Below are 20,171 nucleotides of genomic sequence, written 5' to 3'. Positions count from 1 at the left end.
ATTAGAAGGTTGCAGCCAAGGGGTTGGGAGCATCTGTAAAGCCTACAGGAAGAGGAGCGAACAGGTATAGAAAACACACACAGTTGCCAAAGCTATGAAAAAGAGTGGTGTGGAGCCTTCCTCAATTTTCCTTCCTCGAATAACTCCGCAAAACAACTAGTCAAAATGTATTTGTTTCGCGACGAGATCGCCGCTAACACAACCACCGGTGGAGACTGAAGTACTAATACTAATTGCTAATTGCCTTGCAGAGGTGAGGTGTGAAATATCGAAATGTCTGTTTGTAGCCAGCACTTTAAGCCAGAGGATTTTGAAACAGAACTGAAGTCTCAACTGATGGGGTTGCCATGTTGTCGAATGTTGAAAAGGGATGCTATTCCATTGATTTTCCCCTTCACTTCAAAAAGGAAGGCATCCGATCAGCCAACATCAGCGCAGCAGAAAAGAGCGAGCTAGCTTTCAGAATATACTGGCTAGACATTCCAAAACATATCAATGTAATTAGCCAGCTTATATATGGCAATGTGATTTGTAACATTGCCGGCTAACATTAGCTTCGTTAGGTTACGTTAGTTAACCTTTAGCTAGCTAGCTAATGAACTACCACAGATGGTAACGCAACTGTTTTCTATTTAGAGTCCGATCCCATGAACATCTGCAGATGCATCAACATCAAGCTCAGCACCAGGAACTAGTGTAAGTCACAATCTAATATCGACTAAATCTTTCCATGACTCCACGATGAGCAAATACATCTACTGGAACTAGGCATAAACATGGTTTGTGTCTTGTTGTCATAGTTGGTGTGTTTACAAGTAGGCTACAACTTCTAATGTAGTTCTCTGTATTATGGAGGCTTAGTTGATTGTTCATGCAAGGCTTGAAGTCTAAATTGGAGAAAGGGAGGTATTAGAAAGGAGGGGATGTTGTTGGTGACTGACTGATGTCTGTTGGTGGTGGGTATTGTGTGTGAAGGTTAGTATGCATGATATATTGACATGAAGAAAAAAAACTGCCTATTCACTCTATTGTTGGCAGTGCTTGTCTACATAACAGCACAACCACAAGCCAACACTTTACATGTTGCATTTATGATTTTGTACATTATATAAGCGCAACATGTAAAGTGTTGGTCCCATGTTTCATGAGCTGAAATAAAAGGTCCCAGAAATGTTCCATATAAACAAAAAGCTTCTCCCAAATGTTGTGCACAAATTTGTTTACATCCCTGTTAGTGAGCATTTCTCCTTTGACAAGATAATCAATCCACCTGACAGGTGTGGCATATGAAGAAGCTGATTAAACAGCATGATCATTGCACAGGTGCACCTTGTGCTGGGGATAAAGGCCACTCTAAAATGTTCCGTTTTGTCACACAACACAATGCCACAGATGTCTGAAATTTTGAGGGAGCGTGCATTTGGCATGCTCATTGCAGGAATGTCCACCAGAGCTGTTGCCAGATAATTGAATGTTAATTTCTCTACCATAAGCCACCTCTGTTGTTTTAGAAACTTTGGCAGTACGTCCAACTGGCCTCACAATCGCAGACCATGTGTAACCACGCCAGCCCAGGACCTCCACATCCGGCTTCTTCACCTGCTAGATTGTCTGAGATTGTCAGAAACTGTCTCAGGGAAGCTCATCCGCGTGCTTGTCGTCCTCACCAGGGTCTTGACCTGACTACAGTTCGCCGTTGTAACCAACTTCAGCAAATGCTCACCTTCAATGGCCACTGGCACGCTGGAGAAGTATGCTCTTCACAGATGAATCTGTACCCGGCAGATGGCAGACAGTGTGTATGGTGTCGCGTGGGCGAGCGGTTTGCTGTCACCCTTAGAGTATGTTTGGAATGCTCTGGATCAACATGTACAACAGCGTGTTCCAGTATCCGCCAACATCCAGCAACTTCGCACAGCCATTGAAGAGGCGTGGGACAACATTTCACAGGCCACAATCAACAACCTGATCAACTCTATGCAAAGGAGATGTTTCGCGCTGCATGAGGTAAATGGTGGTCACACCAGACACTGACTGGTTTTCTGATCGACGTACCACGTACCTACCTTTTGTTTTAAGGTATCTGTGACCAACATATGCATATCTGTATTCTCAGTCATGTGAAATCCATAGATTAGTGCCTAATGACTTTATTTCAAGTGACTGATTTCATTATATGAACTATAACTCAAAGAACTGAAATTGATGCATGTTGCGTTTTATATTTTTTGTTCAGTGTAATAACCATCATATCGAAGTAAACTTGAAATCACGCGAAGATATGGTGTGTGGTCCTCCCACCACGACTTGGGAAAGCATGCAATTTATTAGACTACAGACTAAATAAGTTATGATGAACTTCACAGGGTGGTGAAAGTGCAAGGTGATTCGCTTGATGCTCCTTTCCAATAACTATCGAGGGTCCTATTCTGGTGACATGATGATCGATGCTTGGCTGCCATTAGACAAATTAAAACAATATTGCTCTTTTGTCAATAATAATCTCATCATGTAGGCTATACCTGCACTGTATCCGCGAGCTGTTTTTTTTGAGTGCACCTGCCAATACCAGATTGTGCACATTCGCTATATAGCGCAACATTTTTTGTGACAAAACCATCAGTAGGGTTGAAAATGCGATGGAAACTCATTTAACTTGTATTTTTTATTCGGTACATGGGAATTTAATCGCAAAAGTTTTTGTTAATGTGCACTACGTCATCACGCACAGACTTCTATCCGCAACAAGTCAATTTGATGGAAACATCTCTGGTGGGAAAATGTGCATATTTTACTTATGCATATTTTAGAATATTCACATGAAAATCTGTCGCCAATTAGATGGAAACCTAGTTACTATAGCAAATAAGTAGACATGGCTTGTATTCAAGAACACAGCAGCATGCAGGAACAGTTATGACATATACAGTAGAATAAAAATATACTACTAACGCTTTTAATAAATAGTAGAGTTCTACAAAGGGATATGGTGTATTTGGGTGGTGCAGTGAGGTGTTCGGAGTCACTTTGATACAAGGGGAGATTGTTGTTATGGGACCTTTCACATCTCCTCTTGAGTCATCAACTTCTTTGTATTCAAGCGGTATTGTCTGTGAGAGAAAGACGAAAACGCTATTACACATTCATGAGCAATCATTGTGTACTGTCTGTATTCCTACTGTAGCAGCATTGTGTAGAATGAGATATCTCACAGACACGTTACCTAGCTAGCTACTACACACAGGTATAGTTACTCCAAGACTAATATGAGTCATGAAGCCAAAGTCATTCCTTTACCCTCCGCCATCATCAAAACATTTCTCTGGTTTTGCTCCTAATGAGAGGCACTGAGGCTAGCTAGGCTAGTTAGCTAGCTAGCGATAAAGTTAGACTACAGTACATTTTAGGTATAGCAAACACAGCTAGCTAAACTTGGCTAGTAGTGGTACTAGCAAGCCCCGTTGTACTGTACTGAACAACTGCCTTGTGTAAAAAAGAACGCTTATATTGCTAGCTAGCTACCGACAGCAAAACAACTTACTCGTTTGTCATATACCCTTCTGAGTCCTGGTCCAGCTGGTCTCGCAATTATTTTTCTCGCTGTCTCAACAGTTCTTCAGTGTATTCCGGCTCAAATAAATAGGGCTGTATGTTCCTATGTAAAAGAACATCAAAAAATGTTTTGTCGTCCAGCTCTTCTTGGAAAGAGGAATCATCAGAAGCAGCAATTGTAGCTAATTATTTAGCAATCTTGGATAGACAGTGCACGGTAACATAGCTCCGGTGAAACTGTAAACTAGTACTGCACCCGTTTTGAAAATCCTGCCTTTGAGGGTGGGAACAAGGAAGTATGGCTCCCGTCAGGCTGTCTTTACAAAACCAGGGAAAATGAGTCAACCGAACTGAGTTATCCTGCAATGTCCTGGCAGATAGGAACCAATGGCTCTATTGAACAAGGACAACCATACCTACACATGCTGCTAGTATGATACACAAAGGCCACAATAATTGCTACAAAACATGACGCCATACATTTTTAGATCAGACAGCAGGCTCAATCAACCAAGGACGTCACAAAAATTCTAAAATTCAGCTATAGTGTATAATTATGTCAGAAACACCCTCTCATCACTCATAATTATGTAGGGAGACTGAAAAATCCCAAATATTGTCTAGTGGTGAAGTTTCCCTTTAAAGTAGATGGCCCTAGCTAGGAAAAACACAGTACTAGACAACAGATTAAGACTAAAATTATCCTTACCACTCCTGCTGCTGCTACTCTGTTTGATTATTTATGCATAGTCACTTTAACTCTACCCACATGTACATATTACCTCAATTACCTCGACTAACCGGTGCCCCCGCACATTGACTCTGTACCGGTACCCCCTGTATATAGCCTCACTACTGTTATTTGATTTTACTGCTGCTCTTTAATTATTTGCTATTTTAAATGTTTTACTTATCAATTTTTTTACGTAACACTTTTTTAAAATTTTCTTATAAACTGCATTGTTGGTTAAGGGCTTGTAAGTAAGCATTTCACTGTAAGGTCTACCCCGGTTGTTGTCGGCACATGTGGAAAATTAAATTTGATTTGATTTGTGTAATAATAACAACAAAGGAGAAGTTACAAATTCACTTTCCTCTGTTCAAACAGTCTAATCGTAATTCTCTTTCACCCAAGGGGTTATGGTAAGTGGTAGTTAATCATATGACGTGGTTGTAGCCTGTAGAGTGGGACTCTTCTACTGTAAGTGTAAAGGACATGGTGTTGTTTGAGTAACTTTGCTTTGGATCTGAAAACTTGTGTTAGATCCCAGGGCTAATGCTTTGGCTTTACCTCAGTGGGCTAACATGGCTTGGAGTGATACAGAAAAACAATACCCAGTCATTTACATACATGTATGCCTTGTCTGACTGTCTCGCGCTCTCTTTCTCAGGTACGGCTCCTCAGCGCCATGAACAAGATGAAGAACTTTAAGCGACGTTTCTCTCTGTCCGTCCCTCGCACCGAAACCATAGAGGAGAACGAGTTCACCGAGCAAATCAACCAGCTCAACATCCAACACACTCAGGGTAAGACCTTTAACACTACCTAATTCTACCCAACAATGTCAAATGACACACAGCAATTCTCTCCTCTGTCCTTGTCTCCAGTGGGTCTTGCTGTTATGAGCGTTGCTAATGAATGACCAGTCCCTTTCACAGCGTATTGGGACCATATTTAGACACAGGAAGCTCAAAGTCCTGATCCCAGAACTTACATTACTCCCTCCCGCCATTCATTCATTCCTTTATTAATGGATCAGGCCATTCTTGGATCCATTTGTAATCAAACCACCAGCCCAGTCATCTCTGTACCAGCCCCAATTAGTCTCCACAGCCCGATTAGTAGCACTGATTTCCGGCTGGGCTGAGGGAAGGCTGGGGGTTAGATGAGGTTAAGACACACATTTATACAAGCTCTGAGTGGAGAGATGGAGGAGAGGTGAAGGAGAAAGGGAGGTGTGTGTGAGAGAGAGAGTAATAGGGGGTGCTAGGAGCTGAGGCTGATGACAGTAAGCAGGGTTCAAGACACATTTATACAAGTCAATCTCCCTCGCTGTGGGCCACTGGGTCAGAGTAACAGCCATCCTCCCATCTGGCCCCAGTCTACCCTGCATCAATGACAGAAAACAATGTTGATAATATTGATTATCATTATTTTAATTATATTAATATTGTAAATCTCCAAAGTAAGCTTTGGCAATATGTACATTGTTACATCATGCCAATAAAGCACATTTAATTTAATTGAAAACCTTTTAACCATTGTGTTCTTGGTGTTCACCATTTCTCATGCACACTTGACACAGCAACACTTGACCTCATAGTTACTTCTCTCACTATTGAGGCAGCTAACCTTGTACTGAAGTTTAGTTTATTAGGATCCCCATTAGCTGGTGCATATGCAGCAGCTACTATTCCTGGGTTCCACATAAAAAACATGTACATGAAAGATTACAGAACAGTTATAGACAAGAACATAAGAAGTCAATGAGCACACTGGGATTCAGAATGGAGGTCAGGATGGATGGGAATGTAGCGTTGTGTTATGCCAGCGGTTGTCAGCTGTCTGGGGGAAGCAGCTGTGTCTGTGATCTAACCCCAGAGAGTCCTGTACCCCTCTGATGCAGACACAACTCCATGTCTGAGAGAGTGAGAGAGTGAGAAAGAGAGATAGAGGTGGCGACAGAAGTGTTAATAGGCTCTCTGTCAATCCAGACATTCTACCCTTCACAACCCCTTCTTCCATCACAGCCTCTTTCAGACAATAACTGAACAAAAATGTCATGAAATAATCCTTGATTTGAATCAGGGCAATGCTGTCCAACTTTCTGACCATGTTTGGAGACGGACTTGGCTCACATTCTTCCCAGGATTAACCACATTCCCTGGATATTCCTTTCAACTCCTAATGAGGTTGGGATTCAACATCAGCAACATAACCTTTCCTAGACTTTCAAATAATGTTTTTTCACATTCAAATATAGTTCAATCAAATTCCTTTACACTGAAATACCATAACACACAATACATTTGTCACATCAGAGGAGCTGTCTTTACAGTGGTCATATATTTATTGTTTCAAATACATCTTTATTGCAAACAAAAAGAGAATAACACAATCAGGTCGCAGATCAGAATTACTATCTAGGTTCCTTAGGGAAGCTTTATCAACATAATATCCCCTTCAGTCGCCCATCTCAGCTGGTAAGCAGCTGCATCAAACTTTAAAAGACAGAGAAAATTCACACCTGAATTAGACTGATTAATTCAGTATCATACCCCACAGGCTAACACACAGACACATCTACAGCGTTACAGCTAATCTAATGAGACATCCCAAATCAGTTTGGATTCACACACAAGCCTAACACAATTACCACTCCACTACTGCAGGATTAGCTCCTAGCTATGTGTGTGTGTGTGTGTGTGTGTGTGTGTGTGTGTGTGTGTGTGTGTGTACCAGGGAGGCCACCCGCCTGCCACTATCAGTCTAATCTTTAAGTCAATCTAATACAGCAACCTAGTTTATATCCAGTGCAGCTTCTCAATTAAATCATCACTTTGAAATTCTAACAAGTGTACTGATGGAAAGATAAATCAGTTAATCAGTTCAGATCATCACATCAATCACTGTCATACTAACCTTTAACAGAGCCAGCCAGAGAAGAATGGATGCCCCCTCTGTAGAAACATATTAGTAGCCTACAACCATAAGCTTCATTAGAAATCACCTGTAGTGAGGAACCAAAAGACAGCAGACAGTTCGGGCTCCATTTTAACAAACCTAACGCAATGGTAAATCTAAGCGCAGGCGGTAGCTCTATAGGTTCAGGGGGGTTTCAGAAATATTTTTAGCTATTTTCACTATTATAATTATCAGCGCACTTGCTGGCATTGGCGCAAAAGGGTTGGGTTTTGATGAATAAACTAGTTGTGGTTGTGTCGAGGCTTGGCCCCGCACTGGCCAATCAGAATGTGCTCCATGGGGATAATGTGGTTGCTTCAAGCTGTGCATTTACGGTCTTATGTATTGCCTTGGAATCAACTCCAATTCTAATGTAGTCCGTTATAGTCAAATGGTTTACAGAAACTAAATAACAAAATGTAGACCTATCTTTGCCAAATATGTTAACTTGAACCCATTTGCAGTCCACACTGTTCCAAGTAATTGCATGGCTTCAATAGTATTCACACTGAAATAGGGGCTAGGCCTACCGTAAATTGCATTATGGCTGAGCATGGACATGCCAAACATTGTCAATAAGCAAGATTAAATTCATTATTGATAAGGCCTAAAAAGAGAAAGAATAATTCTAATCAAATTCTAAACAAAACAACAACTTGTTTTAAAAAGGCTATGACACACTTACAGGCGCCATCATTTCTCCCAGTGGGCATATACTATTAAAACAAGGCAGAGTATGTTGGTTTTTACGCACATCCAAACTTTTCATAGTAGCTGAACAAAGATCCAATATAAATATAAAGGGAGAATGTCCACTCACCTTTATACTTCTCCAAAATAGGCCTATGTTTTATGAACATAATCAGAACCATCTTACAGATCACATCACATTCACACATCTCCAGAAGTTGCATTGCATGCGCGCCACGGATGTTGTAACCATAAAACCAGGAAGGTGAATCATTCTAATAAGATTGGTTGTAATACAATTCAAACGAAAAACAAGCAATGTTGTTTTTTAAACAATAAATACATGTAAAATGTAATGATATCATAAGATGGGCAGGATAAAAAAAACAGGCATTGCTGTTGAACCAGCCTTCGTTATAGTAGGCCTAAGGGGGGCTTGGGTTTTACAACTGAAAACAAGCTATTTTTATAGGTTACAGATAACTTCTAAATGCGAGGTTCCCCGGTATTCACCACGGTACTCATCTCTCGTTTCACGATGGGCATGGACACGTAGCCTACATCATGGAGGGGTTTTTACGCACGTCCAAAACGGGACCTACATGGCTTGTCACGCCTGCTCCCGCTCCCCTTCCCTGGCGCTCGAGGGCGCCAGGCTGCCCATCATTACGCACACCTGTTACCATCATTATGCGCATCAGCGCTCATTGGACTCACCTGGACTCCTTCACTTTGTTGATTGCCCCTTCTATATCTGTCTGTTCCCCAGTTTGATCCCCGTGTCTGCATTAATGTCGTTATGTTTCCCCTGTCCAGACGCTGTCCATGTTTTGTTTCATGTCTGTATGTATTAAATGTTCACTCCCTGTACTTGCTTCTCATCTCCCAGCGTCTGTCCTCACATGGCTAAAATAAATGTGGGCCTGCCTGCAATGCATACTGTAGATACAAAGGGAATTTCAGTTCAGTTTTACTCCTCTCAAACTTGACATTTTAATAAAGCTTTGGTGATTAAGATTTTTTTCCAAGAGGTCTCAGGAGGCAAACCCTTTATCGGCAGTCTTGACTACTTCGCGATTGCATTGGGCAGACAAAGAAAAGCCTTAATTGAGACGAGGGCAGGCTATGCTTGGTTTTTAATCAAATAAAACAAAATGGGGAAAAACATTAGCTTATGTTTCTAAATACAAAGTATACAGGCATCAAAAGCACATTGGGCTACTCTTGTTCCATGCGCATATGGGCAGTGTGTGTCATGGCTGGATAGGCTGTGTTTCCGCTGTCAAAATTCATGCCATAACCAACTGCTTTACTGCTAAAACCAGCTTTTGGTTGGTCTTAAATATCCCCATCAGAGCTTCCTGAAATTAGCACTTTGGATAATGTTTTTACAGGACACATCTCAAATAAACAGCAAAAAAATAAACTTCCTTTTTCAGGACCCCGTATTTCAAAGATAATTAGTAAAAATCCAAATAACTTCACAGATCTTCATTGTAAAGGGTTTAAACACTGTTTCCAATGCTTGTTCAATGAACCATAAACAATTAATGAACATGCACCTGTGGAACAGTCATTAAGACACTAACAGCTTACAGAAGGTAGGCAATTAAGGTCACAGTTATGAAAACTTAGGACACTAAAGAGGCCTTTCTACTGACTCTGAAAAACACCAAAAGAAAGATGCCCAGGGTCCCTGCTCATCTGCGTGAACGTGCCTTAGGCATGCTGCAAGGAGGCATGAGGACTGCAGATGTGGCCAGGGCAATAAATTGCAATGTCCGTACTGTGAGACGCCTAAGACAGCGCTACAGGGAGACAGGACGGACAGCTGATTGTCCTCGCAGTGGTAGACCACGTGTAACAACACCTGCACAGGATCGGTACATCCGAACATCACACCTGCGGGACAGGTACAGGATGTCAACAACAACTGCCCGAGTTACACCAGGAACGCACAATCCCTCCATCAGTGCTCAGACTGTCCGCAATAGGCTGAGAGAGGCTAGACTGAGGGCTTGTAGGCCTGTTGTAAGGCAGGTCCTCACTAGACATCACCGGCAACAATGTCGCCTATGGGCACAAACCCACCGTTGCTGGACCAGACAGGACTACCAAAAGTGCTCTTCACTGACGAGTCGCGGTTTTGTCTCACCAGGGGTGATGGTCGGATTCGCGTATATCGTCGAAGGAATGAGCGTTACACCGAGGCCTATACTCTGGAGCGGGATCGATTTGGAGGTGGAGGGTCCGTCATGGTCTGGGGCGGTGTGTCACAGCATCATCGGACTGAGCTTGTTGTCATTGCAGGCAATCTGAGGTGGCAATCTGGGGTGGCAGGTAGCTTAGTGGTTAAGAGCGTTGTGCCAGTAACCGCTGGTTCTAATCCCCGAGCCGACTAGGTGAAAAATCTGTCGATGTGCCCTTGAGCAAGGCACTTAACCCTAATTGCTCCTGTAAGTCGCTCTGGATAAGAGCGTCTGCTAAATGACTAAAATGTAAATGTAAATGCAATCTCAACGCTGTGCGTTACAGGGAAGACATCCTCCTCCCTCATGTGGTACCCTTCCTGCAGGCTCATCCTGACATGACCCTCCAGCATGACAATGCCACCAGCCTTACTGCTCGTTCTGTGCGTGATTTCCTGCAAGACAGGAATGTCAGTGTTCTGCCATGGCCAGCGAACAGCCCGGATCTCAATCCCATTGAGCACGTCTGGGACCTGTTGGATCGGAGGGTGAGGGCTAGAGCCATTCCCCCCAGAAATGTCCGGGAACTTGCAGGTGCCTTGGTGGAAGAGTGGGGTAACATCTCACAGCAATAACTGGCAAATCTGGTGCAGTCCATGAGGAGGAGATGCACTGCAGTACTTAATGCAGCTGGTGGCCACACCAGATGCTGACTGTTACTTTTGATTTTGACCCCCCCTTTGTTCAGGGACACATTATTCAATTTATGTTAGTGACATGTCTGTGGAACTTGTTCAGTTTATGTCTCAGCTGTTGAATCTTGTTATGTTCATACAAATATTTACACGTTAAGTGTGCTGAAAATAAACGTAGTTGACAGTGAGAGGACGTTTATTTTTTTGCTGAGTTTATTTCCATCTCGCCCATCTGAGCGCAAGTGATCTGATATAAGACAGGTACATTTCCGAACATGGCGTTAGGGCTGGAAAATGCCAGTGCTCCAGTTTACATGACGAAAATTGCAAACTAACGTGCGTTTGACACTAGCGCTACCTTAACGCCAGCCGGAAATAAAGCCTTTCATGTCTTTGTCCACTTCTCCAATGATTGTGTTTCCTAACTGGCTTAACCCTTTACTACATAATTCACTTCATCAGATACATCTCCCATCTCAGATAGGATAGGACTAGAACATTGTGTGTGCGCGTGTCTCACCTGCCCTGGCCCCAATTAAAAGCAGACAGATCAAAGGGTTGCTGTAACTGTGATATTTAAATGATGAGCCAAAACAGGCTCCCTTTCTTTCTCTCCCTCTCTGTGCCCACTCACAGCAGGAATATTAATCAAACTTAGAATCAAACTCACCATTCATCTATTGCCACTTCATTCCATCCAATTCCCTCTCTCTCTCCTTCATTGATCTCTCTATTCGATCTCTCCATCGCCCTTTTGTCCCATCTATTTTTGTCACCTTTTTCTAACACCATTAAGAGAGCTGGTTAGATACTTGCCTCCTGCCTCTGAATCATTAACTTTTATCTCAACTCAAATCTATCATCTAAATCTCCATCATCACCTGAATGCATGTACACCAAAAATGGTATCTGTGTGAGTCTCTGTGTGTGTGTAGGAGTAGCCAGGGCTTTTGAATTTCCACTAATAAAAGGAAGGCTGTGATATTGTATCTGTCAGAGAGAAGGAGACAGAGAGGGATGCAGACAGAGAGAGAGAGAGCTCACTGGGCACACACTGGTTGAAACAATGCTGTTAACACGTCATTTCAACGAAATTACGTTGAATCAATGTTGAATAGTAATTGAATTGACATCTTCGCCTAGTGAGAGAGAGAGGATATCTCCCGCCGTTTAGCCCCATGCTCACACGCTTTTGTTAACAATCAGTGTCTCCATGGAAACACGGAGTTAAAGAGCTCACTGCAGTCTACATCAAACACCCTGAGAGGAAGCGGGCTGAACACACATTCACATGCGCACGCGCACACACACACACACACACACACACACACCCATCCAATCAGTATACATACAGGTATCCACATACACAGACACACATACACAGAGGTGTCAGTCGATGCGCTGGAACAGACATATCCACTCCAAACACACCCAACAGCAGCTAGACCAACAACCCATTCACACACAGGATCAAACCAAGGCTGAAACGCGAGCTGTTCAGAGGACTGTAAACACATGCACACATTTCCACACTGTAGCTGATGCAGCCTTGTGTAGTGTCCAGACTGAATGAGTGCTGTATTATTTATTCATAAAGAGCAATTGTCCACTCAATCTGCTGTGTACAACACTGAAAAAGAGAGGTTGTTCAAGCAAGCCTGTCTTTGTGTGTGTTTAAGGCTACAATATGGAGTATTTATCAGCATCTGTGTGTTGCATGTTTTTCCATAACACTAAAGTGTGCGTTCTCGCTCTCTCTGTCTGACCTACAGCACTGACTCCAGACAGCCTGACCCTGCCTTCGCTGCACCCCGAGGCCAGTCCCAGTCCAGTGAGCCCTGAGCCAGCCACGCCCGGAGCACAGTCCCCCTCCTATCTCCAGTACCGCAGCAAAGCACCACACCGACACTTCTCTATGGTGGTGAGACAGGGAGGGATAGTTACGGAGAAGGAGAAATATAGAACGTTTAGAAATGATAAAGTTCACATTGACATTTGATATTTTATTAGGATCCCCATTAGCTGTTGCAAAAGCAGCAGCTACTCTTCCTGGGGTCCACACAAAACATGAAACATTACATAATACAGAACATTAATAGACAAGAACAGCTCAAGGACAGAACTACATACATGCCAATTAGTATAGTATAGCTCAAAACACCAAAGTGGTTCCAATCCGAAAGGAACTGCTATACTGAGAGGGACACCAACATAAATATAGCCTCCTGTACAAATTAGGTAACACTTTACTTGAAGGGGGTATACATAAGACATTCGTAACACCTTTATAAAACCAGTTATTACACCTTTATGATATCATAAGAGCTACTGACTGCGTTCCTCTCCTCCCTCTCCAAGCTGAGTGGCCATAACGTCCTCTCAGCCTCAGAGCAGCAGCTGCTATACAGCCCACAGGGAATTACAAGCCATCGTCTGAATGTTCTTTCTTTTCCATCTCTTGCCTTCTTCTTTTTTTTGGGTTCCACATAACCCGCCGTGCCAGACACCTTTAGTTAGAAAATTAAACCGTCTTACTTTTCAACAAAAATAACTGCAAAGAGCGACAGTCACAAACACGTGTTTGTGCATGCACAAGCACACACACACCCATCCACCCTGGGGAAATTCACATACACACAAACACCTTATTTTAGACAGTTCCAGATGTGTGCTGCAGGGGGAAGTGTGAGATAGATAGTCACTCACAGGAGAAACTGTGTCAGAGGGTGGGAGAACAGATGAACTGAACAGAGGACTGATTCATCTTGTCTTACATTAAGACAGGTCTCCATTCAGAACCACAGACAGAATAGACCCACAGACAGAAGATGACATTCTCAAACTAATGGTCATCTAGTCAATCCTAGCTTTAAATAGCCACAATCACTCCTTACCTCTATACTGTAATAACCGATCACAACATTAACCTAAAACTAACCCTACAAATAGCACTGTTGGCAATTTGGAAAGTCATAGTCAATCAATTAGCAATATAATAATACTCTTAGCAATACTCTGAGATTAGAAAGGTTCAGAATTCATGTAAGATATCAGCACAGTTGAAAAATATATGGCACATGGAACACAAGAGAGGGTGGTCTACAGAGATAGGTGGGATGGGCTGAGAGTAGCTGTGAGGTGGGATTAAAAGCTCATGATCTGTAATAGTTAAGACCGAAAATACCATATATACACACCGGTTATGTCTGAGTACCATTGAATGTGTAAATCAAACTATATTTTCTGTCATGTAATACTGTGTATAGAAGTACCATGTATGTGAAATGTATGAATAATGTGTATGTAACAAAATGGCTGTAAAAAAGAAAAGGAAAAAAAGTTAAACAAAGTTACTTTTGTCCTCCGAAGATGGTGGGGTGGTGGATGGAGCAATACATAATAATAATAATGAACGTTCTGGTGCAATGTTTCATTGATCATGTGAGAATATTGCCCATTTATGATGTGTGTATATTGACAAATAATGATTGATTGTGTGTGAGTATTGCATATCGATGACTGATTGATTCTCTGCAGGATGTGAGTAAGCGTATGTCTCTGCCCATGGACATCCGCCTGCCTCCAGAGATCCTCAAGAAGCTGCAGATGCAAAGAGAAATGGAGATTGAGAACAACTCTCCTCCCTGCAAACCCCTCAGCCGCATGTCCCGACGGGCTTCACTGGTTAGTACCCCTATATACTAATACAGTGGTTCCTGACCTTTTTCGGTTACTGTATCACCAACTGAATTTTGCTCTGCCCGGAGTACCCCTGAAGTACCCCCTCATTTGAATTTTACCAGTAGGCCTATGGTGTCATGAGTCTTCTCGAGTACCCCCTGTGGATAGGCCAAGTACCCCCACTGGTCCTAGTACCCCTTGTTGGGAACAACTGCTCTAATACCCCTATACCCTAACCCAAACCCCTCAGCCGCATGTCCCTACGGGCTTCACTGGTTAGTATCACATACCTCAAACTCCTATACACCCACACCGGAATACCCTAATACACCCATACCCTAAATCAATCCACTCAGACGCATGTCGTGACGGTCATCACTGTTCAGTACCCTGTACCCCCTTATACCCCTTTACACCCATACTGCAGTACCCTAATACACCCATACCCTAAATCAAACCCCTCAGCTGCAAGTCCCTGCGGGCTTCACTGGTCAGTAGACTACCCCCTATACCCAATATCACAGTATCCCAATAACATGATCCCTAAACCATATGGTCATAACCATACATACAGTGCCGTGAAAAAGTATTTGCCCCCTTTCTAATTTTCTCCACTTTTGCATATTTTTTTTATACTGAATGTTAATCAGATCTTCAACCAAAACCTAATATTAGATAAAAAGGAACCTGAGTGAACAAATAACACAACAATTACATACTTATTTAATTTATTTCATAAACAAAGTTATGCAACACCCAATGCCCCTGTGTGAAAAAGTAATTGCCCCCTTACACACAATAACTGGTGGTGCCACCTTTAGCTGCAATGACTCCAACCAAAGGTTTCCTGTAGATTTTGATCAGTCTCTCGCGTCGCTGTGGAGGAATTTTGGCCCACTCTTCCATGCAGAACTGCTTTAACTCAACGACATTTGTGGGTTTTCAAGCATGAACTGCTCCTTTCAAGTCCTGCCACAACATCTCAATCGGGATTAGATCTGGACTTTGACTAGGCCATTCCAAAACGTCAAATGTGTTGCTTTTTAGCCATTTTCACGTAGACTTGATTGTGTGTTTTGGATCATTGTCTTGGTCCTGAGTGTGCATTCCACAGTAAGACCCTCATACCAACGGTCAAGTAGTGTGATGGTGTGGGGATGCTTTGCTGCCTCAGGACCTGGACGACTTGCCTTAATAAAATGAACAATGAATTCTGCTCTGTATCAGAGAATTCTATAGGAGAATGTCAGGCCATCTGTCAAAGTCCAGACCTAATCCCAATTGAGATGTTGTGGCAGGACTTGAAACGAGCAGCTCATGCTTGAAAACCCAAAAATGTTGCTGAGTTACAGCAGTTCTGCATGCAAGAGCGGGCAAATATTCCTCCACAGCGATGTGAGAGACTGATCAACAACTACATGAAGCGAAGTCAGGCGCAGGACACAGAGCTAATCGAAAACGTACTTTACTCGTAGGTAACGTAAATCACATAACCTCCACGCAGGGAGGAACAAACCCGCTCACCAGACGACAACCAAACATGAAAAAACACGCACAAAACACAGTGGGAGCCAGAGGGATAAATAGGGAAGAAATCAATACATAATGGGAACCAGGTGTGAACAATAAAGACAAAACAAGTAGAACACAGAAACATAGATCGGTAGCAGCTAGTACTCCGGCGATGACGAACGCCGAAGCCTGCCCGAGCAAGGAGGGGCAGCAGCCTCGGCTGAATCCGTGACCCCCCCCCCGACGCGCGGCTCTAGCCGTGCGCCGACAACGGCCTTGGGGACGGCCAGGAGGACACGGCGCAGGGCGAGTCGGATGACGACGGTGGAAATCCCTCAACATGGAGGGATCGAGGATGTCCCTCCCAGGGACCCAGCACCGTTCCTCCGGACCGTACCACTCCCACTCCACGAGATACTGCAGGCCCCCCACCCGACGCCTCGAATCCAAGATGGAACGGACCGAGTACGCCAGTGCCCCCTCGATGTCCAGAGGGTACCCCCTCGATGTCCTCAGACTCCTGAAGTGGACCAGCTACCACCGGCCTGAGGAGAGACACATGGAACGAGGGGTTAATACGATACTCAGGAGGAAGCTGTAACCTATAACAAACCTCGTTCAATCTCCTCAGGACTTGAAATGGCCCCACAAACCGCAGACCCAGCTTCCGGCAGGGCAGGCGAAGGGGCAGGTTTCGGGTTGAGAGCCAGACCCGGTCCCCCGGTGCATACACGGGAGCCTCACTGTGGTGGTGGTCGGCGCTCGCCTTCTGTCGCCTGATGGCCCGTTGCAGGCGTACATGGGCAGCGTTCCAGGTCTCTTCCGAGCGCCGAAACCACTCCTCCACCGCAGGTGCCTCGATCTGGCTCTGATGCCAAGGTGCCAGGACCGGCTGATAACCTAACACACACTGAAATGGAGAAAGGTTAGTGGAGGAGTGGCGGAGGGAGTTTTGGGCCATCTCTGCCCAGGGGATAAAACCCGACCACTCCCCCGGCCAGTCCTGGCAATAGGACCGCAGAAACCTACCCACATCCTGGTTCACTCTCTCCACCTGCCCATTACTCTTGGGGTGAAAACCTGAGGTCAGGCTGACCGAGATCCCCAGATGTTCCATGAACGCCCTCCAGACCCTTGAGGTGAACTGGGGACCCCGATCAGATACAATATCCTCAGGTTCCCCGTAGTGCCGGAAGACGTGTGTAAATAGGGCCGCCGCAGTCTGTAGGGCCGTAGGAAGACCGGGCATTGGAATGAGACGGCAGGACTTAGAAAACCGATCCACAACGACCAGGATCGTGGTGTTCCCTTGTGACGGGGAAGGTCCGTAACAAAATCCACCGATAGGTGGGACCACGGCCGTTGTGGAACAGGTAGGGGTTGTAATTTCCCTCTGGGCAGGGGTCTAGGTGCCGCTACCTGACCAAAGCCCCGGATAAACCTCCGGTAGTAGTTGGCAAACCCTAAGAATCGCTGCACCTCCTTAACCGTGGTTGGAGTCGGCCAATTACGCACGGCCAAAATGCGGTCAATTTCCATCTCCACCCCTGACGCGGACAGGCGGTGCCCTAGGAAGGAGACAGACTTTTGAAAGAACAGACATTTCTCCGCCTTGACATACAGGTCATGTTCCAACAGTCGACCAAGCACCTTGCGCACCAGGGACACATGCTCGGCTCGTGTAGCGGAGTATATGAGAATATCATCTATATACATCACTACACCCTGTCCGTGCAGGTCCCTGAAAATCTCATCTACAAAGGATTGGAAGACTGATGGAGCGTTCATCAACCCGTACAGCATGATGAGGTACTCATAGTGCCCAGATGTGGTACTAAATGCCGTCTTCCACTCATCTCCCTCCCGGATACGCACCAGGTTGTACGCGCTCCTGAGATCCAATTTTGTGAAGAAGCGTGCCCCGTGCAATGACTCCGTCATACTAGCAATGAGCGGTAGTGGATAACTGTACTTGACAGTGATCTGATTGAGACCCCGGTAGTCAATGCACGGGCGTAAACCTACATCCTTCTTCTTCACAAAAAAGAAACTAGAGGAGACAGGTGAAGTGGATGGCCGAATGTATCCCTGCCCCAGAGATTCGGAGACATATGTTTCCATAGCTGCCGTCTCTTCCTGTGACAGGGGATACACGTGACTCCGGGGAAGTGCAGCGCCTACCTGGAGATTTATCGCACAATCCCCCTGTCGATGGGGTGGTAATTGAGTCGCCTTCTTTTTACAGAAGGCGAGAGCCAAATCGGCATATTTGGGGGGAATGTGCATGGTGGAGACCTGGTAGGTGTTTCCATAGGTTGCCCCTATGGAAACACCTCCCCGAGCACTGACTTGACCATCCCTTGAGAGCCCTCTGTTGCCATGAAATCGTGGGGTCATGAGAAGTTAACCAGGGAAGCCCCAACACCACTGGAAACGCAGGAGAATCAATCAGATAGAGACTCATTTTCTCCTCATGACCCTCCTGCGTCTTCATCCAGAGTGGAGCTGTGACCTCCCTAATCAGGCCTGACCCTAAAGGGCGACTATCTAAGGCATTTACATGGAAGGGCACATCAACAGGAACAATAGGAATCCCTAAACTACTGGAAAACTGACGATCAATAAAGTTCCCAGCTGCGCCTGAATCTACAAGCGCCTTATGCTGGGAATGAGGGGAAAACTCTGGAAATATAATATCAATACACATATGCGCAACAGGGAGCTCTGGGTGAGTCGGGTGCCTACTCATCTGAGACGGTCCACCAGTGCTCTGCCTACTGCCTCGACTCCCTAAAGACCCTCCCCAGCACCGACCAGCAGTGTGTCCTCTGCGGCCACAGTTGGTGCAGGAGATGGCCCTTCTTCTGGTCTCCCTAAGCACAGCACCTCCGAGCTCCATAGGGGTAGGGTCGGAGGTGCTGGGGGGATGGAATGGACGGCCCCTGATCCGGACGTCCGCGGGTTGCCAACAGGTTATCCAGCCTTATCGACATATCCACCAGTTGGTCCAGTGTAAGGGTGGTGTTCCTGCAGGCCAGTTCCCGACGAACGTCCTCTCGTAGGCTGCATCGGTAGTGGTCGATCAGGGCCCTCTCATTCCATCCTGCGCTGGCAGCCAGAGTCCTGAAGTCCAGTGCGCTCCTCTTCCCCTGTCTGAGGTGGAATAGACGTTCCCCCGCCGCTCTCCCCTCCGGTGGATGATCGAATACCGCCCGAAAGCGGCGGGTGAAATCCTCATAGCGTACTGACGCTACGTCTATTCCTCCCCACTCGGTGTTGGCCCACTCGAGCGCTCTCCCCGACAGACAGGAGATGAGGGCGGACACGCTCTCGTATCCCGAGGGAGCCGGGTGGATGGTAGCCAGGTAGAGCTCTACCTGGAGCAGAAAACCCTGGCACCCGGCAGCTGTACCATCGTATGCCCTCGGGAGCGAGAGCCGAATCCCACTGGACCCAGGTGACGAAGGGGTGGACAGCGGTGTGGGTGGTTGTGTAGTTGGAGGAGCTGTATGATAACCACCTCTCTCCCATCGCTCCATGGTGTTCAACACGCGCTCCATTGCGGTGCCGAGAGTCTGGATCATGGTCGCCTGCTGTTGGACACGTTCCTCCATTGATCCGGACGAAATGAATGTACCTGCTGACTCCATTAAAGGTGCGTGTTTCTGTCAGGCGGTCAGTGTGATGCGGTAGGACGAAGTCAGGCGCAGGACACAGAGCTAATCGAAAACGTACTTTACTCATAGGTAACGTAAATCACATAACCTCCACGCAGGGAGGAACAAACCCGCTCACCAGACGACAACCAAACATGAACAAACACGCACAAAACACAGTGGGAGCCAGAGGGTTAAATAGGGAAGAAATCAATACATAATGGGAACCAGGTGTGAACAATAAAGACAAAACAAGTAGAACACAGAAACATAGATCGGTAGCAGCTAGTACTCCGGCGACGACGAACGCCGAAGCCTGCCCGAGCAAGGAGTAGGAGCAGCCTCGGTTGAATCTGTGACATATGCTAACTTTAGGCTACCTTGTGTGTTTTTCCATACAGTCTGACATTGGCTTTGGAAAGCTGGAGACGTATGTGAAACTGGGAAAACTGGGAGAGGCAAGTATGTCACTATGGTTACGTTCTTTCAACTGCAGTTTAAGGCACACATC

General features: G+C 45.2%; 1 protein-coding gene across 3 annotated transcripts in view; it reads left to right on the top strand.

Moving 5' to 3' along the window:
- LOC121575320 (cyclin-dependent kinase 18-like) overlaps window positions 1-20,171 on the top strand; it is a 64,277-nt gene that overhangs the window by 30,027 nt on the left and 14,079 nt on the right. For all 3 annotated transcript variants that reach the window (XM_041888319.2, XM_041888320.2, XM_041888318.2), the window contains exons 2-5: window positions 4,944-5,079; window positions 12,584-12,732; window positions 14,349-14,495; window positions 20,062-20,118. In XM_041888319.2, coding sequence (XP_041744253.1) covers window positions 4,962-5,079; window positions 12,584-12,732; window positions 14,349-14,495; window positions 20,062-20,118 — 471 coding nt within the window. In that variant the 5' untranslated portion in view covers window positions 4,944-4,961. The remainder of the gene's footprint in view (window positions 1-4,943; window positions 5,080-12,583; window positions 12,733-14,348; window positions 14,496-20,061; window positions 20,119-20,171) is intronic.

This window comes from Coregonus clupeaformis, chromosome 10 (genome assembly GCF_020615455.1).
Source record: "Coregonus clupeaformis isolate EN_2021a chromosome 10, ASM2061545v1, whole genome shotgun sequence".
Classification (NCBI taxonomy): domain Eukaryota; kingdom Metazoa; phylum Chordata; class Actinopteri; order Salmoniformes; family Salmonidae; genus Coregonus; species Coregonus clupeaformis.
Note: the sequence above shows the minus strand (reverse complement) of the source record. Positions and strands in the feature narration are given on the sequence as shown.